Source organism: Myxocyprinus asiaticus, chromosome 43, assembly GCF_019703515.2.
Source record: "Myxocyprinus asiaticus isolate MX2 ecotype Aquarium Trade chromosome 43, UBuf_Myxa_2, whole genome shotgun sequence".
In the NCBI taxonomy this organism is placed as follows: Eukaryota; Metazoa; Chordata; class Actinopteri; order Cypriniformes; family Catostomidae; genus Myxocyprinus; species Myxocyprinus asiaticus.
In genome coordinates, this window is record NC_059386.1 from 37,207,692 (window position 1) to 37,224,355 (window position 16,664).

Below are 16,664 nucleotides of genomic sequence, written 5' to 3' on the forward strand. Positions count from 1 at the left end.
TAATATAATTTCTGTAAGTCATCAAACACAAATGTCTCTTTTATGCTCCAATAACTGCTGCTGTAAGCCCTAAATAGCTAAAAACTTTATATCTGCTTTTACCTTATAGAGTTTTCTAAAAAATAAGCCATTGTTTACTTGTCTGTGAACTTGTTTGTGTGAATAATCCAATGTTATATCTTAGAAGTCCAGAACAAAATATGCGGTCCAGCAAGAAAAGCATGCAAAACAAATCATCAGAAAAATATGTTTTCAACTATTGATGATAAAATTTTATATATATCACACATGGGAGGATCGCTTTCTAATGACACCTAGATTGAGCTTCTAGTCCACTCAGAGGCCGAGATATTCAATGAAATAATGAGGGTGGTGCTTGAACTGAAAATTAGACTGAATGTCTATGGATGAGCACATCTGTGAGGGCTAAAATGCGTTAGAGCGCCACCTACATTTCAGATCTGTATATTATGATGGAATGTGATGGAGAATTGTTTTTTTCTAGTGCTTTCTGCCATCTAGTAGAATATAATTAAACTTTTCAAAGTGAGGTTGAGTGAATAGAATTAGAATTACATGCTTACAAATTTAGGACAACAATTTTTTTTTTTAACTTTGTTTATCATAAGATTATAAAGACATAGAATATTATTTATGAATAGTTTTTTTTATTTTATTTATTTTATATTATTTTAAAATAAGCTTTTAGCAGATACACACATATAAATATGGTCTTTCTCTTCTGGGAAAACAGACCAATAAATATTGATGACTCATCTTGCACTACCCAGATTTTTGTCCAATGGAATGCTCTCTAGAATAAGAAAGTAACACAGGAAAGTAAACCGTGCTCATCAAGCTATTTCATAGGGTCTTTAAAATACCTCTAAATGAAGTGGGTATAGTAAAGAAGTATTCTATCAGTATTTGAAATACCTCGGACATTGGTTTAGTTGGTTATGAACGAGTTTCCTGCATCAGTAGTGTTGAATCCTCCTGCAGGTGTCAGTTTATGTGTTGCATCATCCTAATCTCCAGCACATCCACAAGCTGTCATTCAGATGTTCTCCACAGCTCGCTGCTCCAGAACTTTCCAGATGTGGAGAAGACGACTTCGGTCTGGGTGTGTCTGGTTTTCGTAGAGGTGCTGCATCATCCTGAAGATAAACATATGCTTGGATTGACCTGGAAATGGATGGATTTCGAATGCTTGCAGACCCTGGGTGTTTGAAAGAGTTCTCTCTAGCTGAACTCGTTTCTGTGTGTGATATCTTGTGTTGTCTTCTGTCTGTGGTCTCCTCACAACGGTTGAGATCTTGTCTCCTCTCATGAGGATTTTGGAGTTCTCCATTTCAAACAGTTGTGAAACTAAAGAGTCTGACAGCTCTGATGTCAAATCAAACTTTTGAGACACACATTTTTCATTTGATTTTTGGCCACTGGGAGAATCTTCTCGGGTCTTGGTTTCAGTCATCTTCGGTTGTCTATCAAATGCCATCTTCTCATTTATGCATTTTTTAATTTCTGTGAACTTTGGGACTTTTTAGGAGTCAAATTCCTGTTAGTGACATCAGGGAATCGGATGGCTGATGTGGGTCCAAGTGAATCTTTCGTTTTTGATTTTGCTGTTTTAAAAATTCCTGAGAGTTTTTTTGGCTTAAAATAGAATTGATTTCAAGGAAATTAAATTTAGTCCATGACCAATTTGACATCTGAGACTTGGGACTTTCAGAAACTTCACCAGAAACAGAAAATGACACCCTTTTAGTTTTACCGTTTATCTGTAGACAGGGAGATCTTTTCTCCAGTACGTCCCTTGTGTGGCGAGGTCGTGAGGTTAGTAGGGTTAGTTGAGTTAACTAGTTTGATGGTTACTGGTGTGCCATTTAATCTGTTTATTGAAGAAACTGAGCTGCTGCTGTCCAGCTGTCGATGCTACGACCTGCGACTTCTCGACGGTGTTCGGATCTCTGAAGGACTTTGAGTCGAGGGTAACTCAGTCCGCTTAGAGCTGGCACTGGTCCAAAAACGTTCAAAAAATAAGGCTGGGCATAGAAATGCATCAATTCTTGGACTACAAACTCTTCAGATATGTTTAGTAAGTTCGGTTCTCTGTTTTGTGTGCAGCTGTGTTGTGTTCTGTTGTCACTATCACTGTGGAGGACCTGTTTTTAGATAAACGAGTTTTCGCTTGAACGCCCCACTGTTGTGAGGGGGTTGCGTGAACTGTTGCTCTCGTGTCCTATCATGAATGCTCACAGGAGATCAACGGTCAGTGAACATTTTCACTAAATAACACATTAGATTTCTGTTTATTTCTCACCAAATCTTATCGTATGCTTTCATAACAATCATGAGTCTCATGAAATAATTTATTAGACTTCTGAATTATACTTTTGTGTTGTTTTGAAGCTTGAAGAGGTGGTCACCATAAATTGCCATTGTATGACATCACTGAGCACAACATTTATTCACAATTTCTCCCTTTGTGTTCAGAAAAAGATAGAAAGTCATATAGTGTTATAACAACACAGGGATGAGTAAACAATGACTGAATTTTCATTTTTGGGTGAACTAATCCTTTAAGAAATTATATAGGGTCCACTTTTACTATAAAACTTTGTTAATGTTTTTTAATACTGACCTTTCACACAATAAGGCACTGCAGGCAACTCTTTACCCTGCAATAAAGAGTTTATTGAGGATTTAAGAACATTTCACAATGCAAACTGACAGTTCACATTAAAATTTATATAAATATTTGAATGTTGTTCAATGTAGGAAAACATCTGTTGGAAGAAACTTGTGAAATGGCATATAAATCACACATTATTGACCCTCAGAGACCCAAGCATTCATACTGATGGAAAAAAAATTATATTTTGCATAGTTTAGTGCCCCTTGACCATGTTTAGTGTTGGTCTGGGAGGCACCAGATATTTACCTTGCCCCTGCCATTCCATGAATGCCATAATATTTGTAAAAGCACAGAAAACAGCTAATAATCATTTGGAATAGTTTATCTATGACTTACTAAATAGTCTCCATTGTGTGAGTATAGAAATATGTATTTAATGTTAGTAAATAGTAGTTAAGGCCACCTAATATAAAATGTGACCTCTTTTATTTAACTATAAATCTCTACTTTCACTTTCACTTTCACATACTTTTTCTTTTGTTTTTGGTGATTCACATTCTTCGTGCATATCGCCACCTGCTGGGCAGGATGGAGAATTTACAGTAAAAAAGGAGTTAAACATTGATCTGTTTCTCACCCACACCTATCATATCACTTCTGAAGACATGGATTAAACCTCTGGAGTCGTATGGATTACATTTATGCTGCCTTTATGTGCTTTTTGGACCTTCAAAGTTCTGGTCACCATTCACTTGCATTGTATGGACCTACAGAGCTGAAATATTCTCCTAAAAATCTTAACTTGTGTTCTGCATAAGAAAGAAAGTCATACACATCTGGGATGGCATCAGGGTGAGGAACTGATGACAGAATTTTCATTTTGGGGTGAACTATCCCTTTAAATTTGTTCCGAAAGTGTAAGCAATTGTGTCAACTAGCATGTGACTTTAACAAGCTCTGAAAGTTAATGTGCATTTTTTTTATTTTTAAATAGTTTTGTGTGCCCTCGCAATACATTTACCATGGTTTTACTATATTAACCATATTTTAACCTTGATATTCGTAGTGAAACCATAGTAACAATACAGGTAAAGGAAAGCTATGGTAATAAAAATCATAATTTTGTGGTTATTATGGTTTAACTGGAAATACTGGTATTATCGGTACTTGTAAATATGGTATGTGTGGTAAAACCATAGTAACCACAAGATTAACCATGGTTACTATATGTATACAGTTTTAAAACCATGGTTTCTGGGGAAAAAAGGACTATGGTTATTTAACTTACTTTTCATAGTTACTACTTGAGGTAGACCGATATATCGGTTTTACCGATTAATCGGTGCCGATAGTTGCTTTTTGTAACTATCGGTTAGCGTCAAAATTCTATGCCGATAGTTGCTAATAGTTTTTTCATCATTTTGTATTACAAAATAAGAGTCCCCGGTGTGTTTCAGGCTTGTTTATACCTAAAAGTCCCGTGTTATGCATCAAATCTTCATTTTTATCTGGGTATTATTGGGATTTTGGTTGAATAAATGGCCCGCCATAATAAAGAAAGAATAAGAATTTTTTTTGTAAAAAAACATGGTTAGCCTACAACAGTCATGGTTACTACAATATTATAGAAAATTCATGATTTACACCAAAACTATGGTTACTACAGTCTACAATATTAAACTATGGTATTTTCTAGCGAGTCAGTCCACTGTCGGGCATCTTTGGAACGCTCTCGGGAGGTTATTTCCAGTCATGACAGTGCAGCTCCTATCTACTTGAATGGAGAAAGACCAAAATCTCCAAAATGGTCGGTCAAGATTATGATCAAAGAACATATTTCAAATCAGATGTAAAATATGACAACACTGGTATCGTAAATTGTGCTTCTTAACCTCATATTACGCTAAAAACGCAATTTTACCGGCTTATATAGCTAATGCGCATGCAGCTGATGTCTGTATCTAAAAGGCGATTGGCTGTTTTACTTGTAAGGCGGGACTTCCTTTCTACATCCATTGACCGTTGGGCGCTCAGAGCTCTGTGGTTGAGCGTTCAAATGTCTCCTATTCATTTTAATAGAAGTGGCCCGTCATCTGCTAAATAGTCTGGTAAAACCAAAACCACAAAATTATGATTTTTATTACCATAGTTTTAATTTTCTTGTATTATTACTATGGTTTCACTATGAATGTCTTGGTTAAAATATGGTTAATGTAGTAAAACCATACAAAGTTTATTACTAGGGAGCGCAAAAGTATTTCAGGGAAAAATCCCTGACCTGTCCTGTAGTCTAATGGGCTCTGTACGATACAGTTCAGAGTGTCAGCTGTTATATATGTAGCTGTTACCAATATTTAACGAATACTAGGCTATATATTATTTAACTGCATTAAACAAACATTAATCATGTCACTGGGGCCTGGGGATCTCAGCGAGTATTGATGCTCACTACCACCTCTGGAGTGCTGAGTGACTCCAGCCAGGTCTCCTAAGCAACCAAATTGGCCTGGTTGCTAGGGAGGGTAGAGCCATATGGGGTAACCTCCTTGTGGTCGCTATAATGTGGCTCCTGCTCTCGGTGGGGCGTGTGGTGAGTTGTGCGTGGGATGCCGCGGAGAATAGGGTGAAGCCTCCACACGCACTATGTCTCCACGGTAATGAACTCAACAAGCCACATGATAAGATGCGCGGATTGATACGGAGGCAACTGGGATTCGTCCTCCACCACCCGGATTGAGGCGAGTCACTACGCCACCACGAGGACTTAGAGCGCATTGGGAATTGGGCATTCCAAATTGGGGAGAAAAGAGGAGAAAAAAAAATATCATGTCACCGACCTCCAGATATCTCCACTCATTTGAGCTGATCTTTGAATGAAGGGATGATCCTCTTTGCTCTCCTGAGCTGTCTGTGAGAGTGTGTGTTTAAAGTGTTATACAGTAAGCCCCCCCCTCTGACAAAATGTACAAGACTGCAAGATTTCCGTCCGCAGAACTGCCGCTCACTGGATGTTTTTTGTTTTTGGCACCATTCGGAGTAAATTCTAGAGACTGTTGTGTGTGAAAATCCCAGAAATACTCAAACCAGCCCGACTGGCACCAACAATCATGCCATGCTCCAAATCATTGAGATCACATTTTTTCCCCATTCTGATGGTTGATGTGAACATTAACTGAAGCTCCTGACCCGTATCTGCATGATTTTATGCACTGCACTGCTGCCACACGATTGGCAGATTAGATAATCACATGGATGATTGTTGGTCTGTAGAGGCAGAATACTTGTATGAATGAATAGAGGCAGAGCTATATGGCTTTATAATAGATTTGCAAGTGAACAGAACACGTTCTGAGCGCGAACATGCACTTTCTGAACGAGAGCATGCTCTGGTGCCATCTGTGGAGGCGTGCCTCCCAGTTTGATAACTGTGGAGGTAGATGGATGGAAGGATTGCCCTGATGCTCTTGTGTGGATGGCGGCATTGTGCTCTTTGTCAAATGCGTCTTGAATATTCATGTTTTGAATTAATTTGTGTTCATGTGTGTCTGCATTTCTCCGCTGCTGTTGTGTTAATTCAGCCGTCTTCTGATGTTTCGTTGCTTTTTTCTCGTAAGTTGGTATGAGAGCTTCACAACATCATGTGGAGTTGAACGGCCCCTCTCCAGCACCTGACGACACAGCTGGACAGAAAGATACTGTTAACATCTTTCACACTATAATGTCCATATGAATGGAAGTGTTTCTTTCTGTGTATTAATGACCTGTCTAGGTTACTCAGTACAATTATAAAACTTGGTACCATTGTAAGTTTTTGCCAAAATACCATAGTTACTATTGTTTCTGCTGAATAAGTCAAGTTTCAAGCAATTGTCAAGTTTGTAGACATCTTTGAGTTCATGTTGTTTTAAAAATATTTATAGCATTTTCTAAAAAATTAATGAATAAATAAAATAATTATAATTACTTTAAAAATGTCAAGTGGTGTAACCATCGATTAAGACGTGTGATAAAACTTCCTGGCACCTTAAATACACGAGAATGTATGCAACTTAATCATTATTTGTTTTTGAGGTGAAATATATATATATATATATACAGGTGCATCTCAGTAAATTAGAATGTCGTGGAAAAGTTCATTTATTTCAGTAATTCAACTCAAATTGTGAAACTCGTGTATTAAATAAATTCAATGCACACAGACTGAAGTAGTTTAAGTCTTTGGTTCTTTTAATTGTGATGATTTTGGCTCACATTTAACAAAAACCCACCAATTCACTATCTCAAAAAATTAGAATACATCATAAGACCAATAAAAAAAAACATTTTTAGTGAATTGTTGGCCTTCTGGAAAGTATGTTCATTTACTGTATATGTACTCAATACTTGGTAGGGGCTCCTTTTGCTTTAATTACTGCCTCAATTCGGCGTGGCATGGAGGTGATCAGTTTGTGGCACTGTCGAGGTGGTATGGAAGCCCAGGTTTCTTTGACAGTGGCCTTCAGCTCATCTGCATTTTTTGGTCTCTTGTTTCTCATTTTCCTCTTGACAATACCCCATAGATTCTCTATGGGGTTCAGGTCTGGTGAGTTTGCTGGCCAGTCAAGCACACCAACACCATGGTCATTTAACCAACTTTTGGTGCTTTTGGCAGTGTGGGCAGGTGCCAAATCCTGCTGGAAAATGAAATCAGCATCTTTAAAAAGCTGGTCATCAGAAGGAAGCATGAAGTGCTCCAAAATTTCTTGGTAAACGGGTGCAGTGACTTTGGTTTTCAAAAAATACAATGGACCAACACCAGCAGATGACATTGCACCCCAAATCATCACAGACTGTGGAAACTTAACACTGGACTTCAAGCAACTTGGGCTATGAGCTTCTCCACCCTTCCTCCAGACTCTAGGACCTTGGTTTCCTAATGAAATACAAAACTTGCTCTCATCTGAAAAGAGGACTTTGGACCACTGGGCAACAGTCCAGTTCTTCTTCTCCTTAGCTCAGGTAAGACGCCTCTGATGTTGTCTGTGGTTCAGGAGTGGCTTAACAAGAGGAATACGACAACTGTAGCCAAATTCCTTGACATGTCTGTGTGTGGTGGCTCTTGATGCCTTGACCCCAGCCTCAGTCCATTCCTTGTGAAGTTCACCCAAATTCTTGAATCGATTTTGCTTGACAATCCTCATAAGGCTGCGGTTCTCTCGGTTGGTTGTGCATCTTTTTCTTCCACACTTTTTCCTTCCACTCAACTTTCTGTTAACATGCTTGGATACAGCACTCTGTGAACAGCCAGCTTCTTTGGCAATGAATGTTTGTGGCTTACCCTCCTTGTGAAGGGTGTCAATGATTGTCTTCTGGACAACTGTCAGATCAGCAGTCTTCCCCATGATTGTGTAGCCTAGTGAACCAAACTGAGAGACCATTTTGAAGACTCAGGAAACCTTTGCAGGTGTTTTGAGTTGATTAGCTGATTGGCATGTCACCATATTCTAATTTTTTGAGATAGTGAATTAGTGGGTTTTTGTTAAATGTGAGCTAAAATCATCACAATTAAAAGAACCAAAGACTTAAACTACTTCAGTCTGTGTGCATTGAATTTATTTAATACACGAGTTTCACAATTTGAGTTGAATTACTGAAATAAATGAACTTTTCTACGACATTCTAATTTATTGAGATGCACCTGTATATATGTTTACAAATATCATGAATTTGTAAGTCAATAATATCAAGAGGTTTTCTCATGGTTACACCAAATGACCTGTACAAAATGTGCAATTTTCATACAAATGTCATATTGATATTTAAAGATATGACAATATAATGATTTGCTTTCAAAACTTCACACAGTCTTGTGTGTCTAAAGAGATTTCTGTTTTATGATTTTTGTCACATGACAACAAAATACTTACATGTGGGTTACACCACATGACTTTTTTACTTTAAGCCCCAGTAATGTATTTTTGAATAATTTATTAGACGTCACGTCATTGATCAACATATTAAAATATGTGAATCATATATTCATATTAATATATATAGGCTACTCATATCTGAATGAACATGAACTACTGATCTGTTTAGCTTTACTGTTTATCTAAATGGAGTGGTGGCATAGTGGACTAAAGCACTGAACTGGTAATCAGAAGGTTGTTGGTTCAATCCCCACAGCCACCACCATTGTGTCCTTGAGCAAGGCATTTAACTCCAGGTTACTCTGGGGGGATTGTCCCTGTAATAAGTGCACTGTAATTCGCTTTGGATAAAAGCATCTGCCAAATGCATAAATGTAAATGTTGTTAATTATTTAAAATGAACATTAATATAAAACTGAATGTACTATAGGCCTAATGCTTGTTGTAAGCTATTACAAACTATGATGTAAATATGAATACGAATGAATAATGTTGCACAGCATTTAAACCTGCAGAGTTTCTCCTCAAGTTGCCTTCATTCTTCGCTGTTGATTTGTGATTTTCACTCATTTCTGCTGATCAGCATCTAAAGTTTCAGTGAAGCGACTCAAATGAACACGTTACAAACACTTCAAACTGTGACTGTAAGAATTGAGTCCTTTCATCTGAATCACTCACAACGTTCAAGGCCGTGGGAACAGATTTTGAACAGGGGGTGCTGCGGATGGCAGATGGACGAGGGGCGTTTGGGATGGTGCTGGGAGGTTTGGGGTTGGCCGCTGCTGCGGAAATAACAAAAATACCCCTTATCAATCGTCATTAATTTCGTTAACGAGATTAACACAGAATATGACGGTTTGACAGCACTTAACAGGGGATGCTGCAGCACCCCTACTTCCCAAGCCTATGACAATGTTTCGACTGTATAATAATCCTGAGTGCGTTATTATTATTGGATGATGAATTACATGTCACAGAAAGCCAGAATAAGTTTGTTTTATTTTTATTTCATTTTATTTTCTGTTGGAGGCATGACGAAAAGATATAGATTGATTAAGAAGAGATAAAACGTGTTGTTTTTATTTTTCCAAGCAATTAAATAATTGTTATGAAACAAATTTAGTATGAATAGAGAAATCTCTGATATATTCTATAATAGGTACAATTTCTATTTTTCCTGTAGACTATGAGTCTCATAATAACTTAGTTATATTCATTATAATATGTTATGACTTCATCTCTTTTGTGCAAAAAATTGGATATAGAGCTGAAATTCTCTGTGAGTGATTGTAAAATTATCTGGAACACTTTTATACAATTTAGGGACTCATCAACAAACCAAAAACGAAACAACAGAAACGAAATCCGATGCTCGTAATGTGGTGTATTCTCAAATTTTAAACAAGCCTTAGATCATACAATATATAAACTATCTCTTAGGGTTTCTTAAATTTAACAGTGAAGATTGCCAAAGCAGCAAAGAATAAAATTCCACTTTCAGAATGAATTGGACACCCATATTGACTCAAGTGCTCTGAAATCTAATAGTCTATTGTTTTGTTTCACAGCTCTGATATGGTGTTGAATCTCTCATTTGATACAGTGATGAAAAAGTGGTTCTCCAACCTACAAAGAGAAACAGAAAATTATCAAAAAAAGAAAAAAAAATCTCAATATAAAAGTGAAGATTTATCATGAATAAGTCAAATAAAAAAAAAAAGAAAATTATGTCACCAATAAAACATTTCAAAGGCCAAAGTACTGACTTGGTGTGCTAATAATAATGCAGTTACCGTGGGGGGGGGGGGGGCGATCAGACCCATGAGTCCATCGGCTGTGGCGTTCCCTCCACTAAACCCACCGCTGGTCTACTGCTCCTGATGAAATGTCTCTTGTCATTTACACCCTTCAAGAAACACAAGAAGACATCAGCATTTATTCATGACATCAACTCTGTTCCTTAATATTCTATAAAATTTTTCCTATTGTATGGATAGTTCCAGTCCTGAATGCAGGTCAAGTATGAAATAGATTTGCATGCCCTCGTAATAAATTTACCATGGTTTTACTAAAATAACCATATTTTAACCTTGATATTCGTAGTATATCAGGCTGTTCATCGCTTTGCCGATGGCCTGAGCAGTACTTTTGTGACTTGCAGCACCAAATATGTAGCAGTGTGGAGCTTTTTGAACAGCTCTGGATCGGGGCCTTGCTCATCCATTTGTTTAAGGAGCTTAGCTTGAAAAACTCTGTCTGGTTCATGTTCTTTCGATCTACAGGCATAAATTAAAATCAGCTAAACCTGTAGTAAAGACTGTAAAAAGATGGACCAATGAAGCAGAGCTGGAACTACAAGCCTGCTTTGACTGCACTAACTGGAGTGTTTTTGTAGCTGTACATGCTGTACATATGTTACATCATATATCAGTTTCTGTGAGGATATGTGCATTCCTACTAGGACTTATTTAAAGTTCAACCATGACAAACCATGGTTTACAGTAGAGCTCAGGCAGCTTCGTCAGGCCATAGAGGATGCTTACAGAAGTGGGGATAAAATCTTGTACAATCAGACCAAATACAGACTGATGAAAGAGATTAGAATGGCTAAAAGAAGCAACTCTGAGAAGCTAAAAAATACGTTTTCAGCTAGTGACCCTGCATCAGTGTGGAGAGGCCTAAAATACATTACTAACTACAAGACACCATCTCCCAACACTGTAGGGAATCAACAACTGGTTGACGACCTGAATGAGTTTTACTGTTGATTTGAAAAGCCCAGTGTCACACCGCACACCCGCTCTGACCTTCAATTCACACAAATTACCAACACCAACATCTCTTGCAACCCCCCCTCCTCCCTCCTCCTGCTACTCAACCTGCACTTAAGACTTGTGAAGATGATGTGTGCCGGAAAGCACAGGGCCTAAACGGTGTTTCACCCACTTGTCTAAAATCCTGTGCTGACCAACTGGCCCCCATCTTCACACAGATCTTCAACAGATCACTGGAGCAGTGTGAAGTTCCCTGCTGCTTCAAATGCTCCACCATCATCCCTGTCCCAAAGAAACCCAAAATCACAGGACTTAATTACTACAAATCTGTCGCTCTGACGTCTGTGGTCATGAAGTCATTTGAGAGACTGTTGTTGGCCCACCTGAAGAACATCACTGGACCCTTTCTAGATCCCCTTCAATTTGCTTATCGAGCAAACAGGTCTGTGGATGATCCAGTCAACATGGGATTGTATCATATCCTGCAACATCTGGACAGACCAGGGACAAATGCAAGGATCCTTTTTGTGGACTTCAGTTCGGCTTTCAATGCCATCATCCCAGCTATTCTCTAAATTAAACCAACTCTCTGTTCCCACCTCTATCTGGCAGTGGATCACCAGCTTTCTGACAGATAGGCAGCAGCTTGTGAGACAGGGGAAATTCACTTCCAGCACCTGTACAATCAGCACTGGTACCCCCCAGGGATGTGTGCTCTCCCCACTACTCTTCTCCCTGTACACAAATGACTGCATCGCCAAGGACCCCTCTGTCAAGCTCCTGAAGTTTGTAGATGACACCACTGTCATCGGCCTCATCCGAGATGACGATATGTCTGCATATAGAAGGGAGGTTGAACAGCCGGCTGTCTGATGCAGTCAAAATAACCTGGAGCTGAACACGCTCAAAACAGTGGAGATGATTGTGGACTTTAGGAGGAACGCCCCAACATTGAACCCCCTCACCATTCTGAACAGCACTGTGGCAGCAGTGGAGTCATTCAGGTTCCTGGGCTCTACCATCTTACAGGACCTTAAGTGGGACACCCACATTGACTCCATTGTGAAAAAGGCCCAGCAGAGGTTGTATTTACTTCACCAGTTGAGGAAGTTCAACCTGCCACAGGCGCTGCTGATACAGTTCTACTCAGCAGTCATTGAGTCTGTCCTCTGCACTTCAATAACTGTCTGGTTTGGTTCAGCCACAAAATCGGACATCAGAAGACTACAAAGGACAGTCCAGACTGCTGAGTGGATTATTGGTTGCCCCCTGCCTTCCCCTGCAAGTATTCTGAGGGAAAGCAAAAGTATTCTGAGGGAAAGCAAAATGTATTGTGAGGGAACGCAAAACTTATTGCGAGGGAATGCAAAACTATTGTGAAGGAACGCAAAACTATTGTAAAAGTATGCAAAACTATAGCGAGGAAACAAAACTATTGTGAGGGAACGCAAAACTAAGGGCAAAACTTATTGCGAGGGCACGCAAAACTTATTGCGAGGGAACGCAAAACTATTGCGAGAGAATGCAAAAATTGTGAGGGAGCGAAAAACTGAATGCAAAACTATTGTAAGGAAACAAAGCTATTGTGAGGGAATGCAAAACTTATTCTGAGGGAACGCAAAACGAAACTATTGTGAGGGAACGCAAATCTTATTGAGAGGGAATGCAAAACTTATTGCGAGGGAATGCAAAACTATTTTGAGGGAACACAAATCTATTGTGAGGGAATGCAAAGCTATTGCGAGGGCATGCAACACTTATTGAGAGGGAACGCAAAACTATTGTGAGGAAACAACATTATTGTGAGGGAACGCAAAACTTACTGCGAGGGCATGAAACACTTATTGAGAGGGAACGCAAAACTATTGCGGGTGAACACAAAACTATTGCAAGTGGTTGACTACAGCACACAGTATATAAACATACAGAAGTTTGGGAGCCCAAAGACGACAGAAAATGCAGAACAGCTGTTGCCTTTTGTACTGCAATTGTTAAAGCAATTTTAACTACATCAATTATTGCATAATTTCACCACGTGACATTATTGTCTTCACAGAACTGATTTTCTTTATATTTCTATATAGTGCAGGAATAGTAGATAATTATCCAATGAGATCAGAAGCAAACTAATAAATCAAGATGCATGAAGTGAGTAAAGTGTGAGTGTAAATCGGCTCAAACACAACAAGAGAATCTACCTGAAATGTTTCCCGTTCGATCATATGGCACAGAGAATCTCCAACTCTCTCTGTCTGATCAACGGTGCAGTAACCGTCTGCATCAGAAACACACACACACACCACTGCATTAATGCATGCATACTGCAAATACCAACTGTCTTAAATAAAGTGCATCACGCACACACAGCGTACTGTTGACCTTGGTTTTTCTCCATTAAGGGCAGTGTGATGTCATCATTGCCTTGTTTTGTGGTCTTCAGTTTTTTTGGCAGCCCAGATATGGCCGGCTGAAAACCAGATTAATACTCATTATTAGCTAATTATTTTCTGAAATTAATTTAAATGAATTTTCCTGGTTCAATACAACTGAAGCTCAATCAACAGCATTTGAGACATAATGTTGATTACAACAAAAAGTTATTTAGACTCGTCCCTCCTTGAACCCAGAATATTCCTTTAATAAATATGGCTGTGAAATCAGCATTGATTGTTTTAAGCTGTATTAAAGTCTGTAATATAGGGCAGGTACCTTGAAGTGAGTTTTATTCCAGCCGGCTTTACAGAGAGTGTGTCGCAGGTCTTTATACGCCCAAATGGTCCGCAGAATATGTGATGCAGCTTTGGTCTCACGCACTGATTGGCTGAAAGATTCGGAAATAAACAAACATGTATCAATCAGACTACAATAACACTGATTACAAATCCTGTGTTTTAACATGAAAGCAGTTATTCCATACAATCACCTGGTTCTATTGATTGAAACAAGTTTCTGGATTCCCTGTCCCTGAATGAGGAATCTTGCATTCTCCAGGTTTTCAGAGATGATCTCCAGTATAGTATTCAGAACGGCCACCACCGTGTCTCCCTCCAGGTTTTTGGCGGGTCGCTGCTGACCGCAGGGCAGATTACTGACCAGATCCCTCATGGCATAACTCCCTGATCGGGTGGCACACATAATGTCAACCTGAGGTCATTGTAACATCCATCACACATACTAACTAATGATACTGATGCTTTCTGTTTGAGACAGTCTAAATAAAACATTTTTTTTTTTTATTATTATGCATTAAAATCGCATTATCGCATTAATATATTATCGCATATGTTTTCTGAAAATATACTGTATGTTGAATTAAGTTTATTTTTCTTACTCCCTTGTTGCTTTTTTAAGCATGGTTCTAATAACCAAATTTAGTTAGACTTTTATGTGTAAAAAAAAATAATTAATTTCTATAACCCTCTAAGCTCAGTAAATAAAAAATATTGTCAATATATTAATAAATACCGTCTTGACCAACACAAAATACTTTAAAATGCATGTAGACATTATGACCAAAACTGATCAAGTGCTTTGAAATTTGCAGACAAATCAGAAGGGTTTCATTTTGATCATTTATGAATAAATTGCACTGTACATATTATTGTAATCATTAAAAACATCAAACTGATCAAACAGCCATGTGTCATATGTTGTTGGACAAAAATACAGTGAGTAATAGCTAAGTATATGTCTTTGATAATTATGTTGTGTTACTTATATGTCACGTTTTCACTTACAACTTAATGAAAAATAAAACAGAACATAAAATATCACATATCGTTACTTAGATGAGGTGATTATCTTTCAAACGAGTCCACACACAAGATAATCAGATGCATAGATCATTAGATAATCCACATGAAGCACAATGTTACATATGACCACCAGGAGATGGCGCCAAATACATGACACAGACTCAATGATGACTCAAATGACACAGAATGAAACTCTTTCTGTGAAATCTCATTACTAAAATCATGTCTGCATGCTATGCAAACCTTTAGTCATTGTTGTGTTTGCATGTGTAATTAGTTCTTATGTACAATTATTATGTTTTATTTGTTTGGAGATGTTTTTGGACACTATAATAAATTATTTTGTAATGCTATAACATTTGATTGCTTTGTCATATCAACAAAAACATTTCTCAGATACAGTTGACATGATTGGGAACAAAACAAAAGCTGTTTTTCAGAGCCACCTTATTTACACCCTGAGATATATAATGTAAAAACCAGAAAAATAATAATGTCGAGATATAAGAGATATTATATATATTTTATCGAGATATAAGCCTTTAATTTTGGGTATGCCACTGAAACAGGAAATCTTTAAAAACACCGTCAGAGCTCAAAGGGTTAAGTATCTTTTTTTAAATAATGTTTAGATATTTTTAACTGAAAAACAAGACAAATAATACATTTTTTTGCAGTGTAATATCTGATCTTACCAATGAGATCTTTGTTTTTGTGGTCGATGGCGAGATTTCTCAGTGCGATGGCGATCGCTCGCACCACTTTATCCGCATCAGAGTGAAGCAGCTCGACGAGTACCGGCAGACCTTTCTCCTTACGCACAGTTGCACGGATATAATTGGACCACTGAGAAAAGAGAGACGTTTAATTATGAGCCTTCAATTCATGTTTACTTCAAAGCAATGTTCTTTAAAATTTAGTTTGAAAAGATATTTTAACTAGTCTCATGAATAAAGACAAAACTCTAGTAGACTCACAGCGCTAAACTTCTAAGCTGTGTCCAAAATGACGCACTATACACTAAGCACTTACAATATACACTACAGTGCTCTCCATAAGTGTTGGGACAAACTAACATAATCATAAATATAATGATCATTTTTAAAACTTGGTGGAAAATCCTTTGCAGTGAATGCCTGTCTGAGGTCTGGAACCCATTGAGATCGCCAAATTCTGGGTTTTCTCCCTAGTGATCCTTTGCCAGGCCTTTACTGCAGCTGTTTTAAGATGCTGCACGTTTGTGTGTCTTTATGCTTTCAGTTTTGTCTTTAGCAAGTGAAAAGGCATGTTCAATAATGTTGAGGTCAGGTGACTGAATCAACCTTTAAAGAATATTCCACTTCTTTGCCTTGAAAAGTTCTTTGGTTGCTTTCACAGTATGTTTTGGGTCACTGTCCATAAGTACTGTAAAGGGCCGTCCCTTCAGTTTTGCAGCATTTGATGTTGATGTTGTGATCAGAATTTCTGTCTGCCTAAAAGTAATACAGCAATTACTGATTATTTGATGGAAAACTTCAGAAAACAATGTGAAATATACAGTTCTGCTTGTGGATATTAAGTGCCTCAAACAAAACTCTTCATATCTTCA

The 16,664-nt window shown here is 38.0% G+C and overlaps 1 protein-coding gene across 3 annotated transcripts in view; it reads right to left on the reverse strand.

The window, feature by feature from the left end:
* Window positions 1-10,345: 10,345 nt before the first annotated feature.
* Window positions 10,346-16,664, reverse strand: part of arvcfa (ARVCF delta catenin family member a) — a 30,181-nt gene continuing 23,862 nt past the window's right edge. For all 3 annotated transcript variants that reach the window (XM_051686045.1, XM_051686046.1, XM_051686043.1), the window contains 6 exons: window positions 15,772-15,922; window positions 14,245-14,437; window positions 14,031-14,142; window positions 13,701-13,788; window positions 13,520-13,596; window positions 10,346-10,453 (listed from right to left, as the gene is read on the reverse strand). In XM_051686045.1, the coding sequence (XP_051542005.1) occupies window positions 10,361-10,453; window positions 13,520-13,596; window positions 13,701-13,788; window positions 14,031-14,142; window positions 14,245-14,437; window positions 15,772-15,922 (714 nt within the window). In that variant the 3' untranslated portion in view covers window positions 10,346-10,360. The remainder of the gene's footprint in view (window positions 10,454-13,519; window positions 13,597-13,700; window positions 13,789-14,030; window positions 14,143-14,244; window positions 14,438-15,771; window positions 15,923-16,664) is intronic.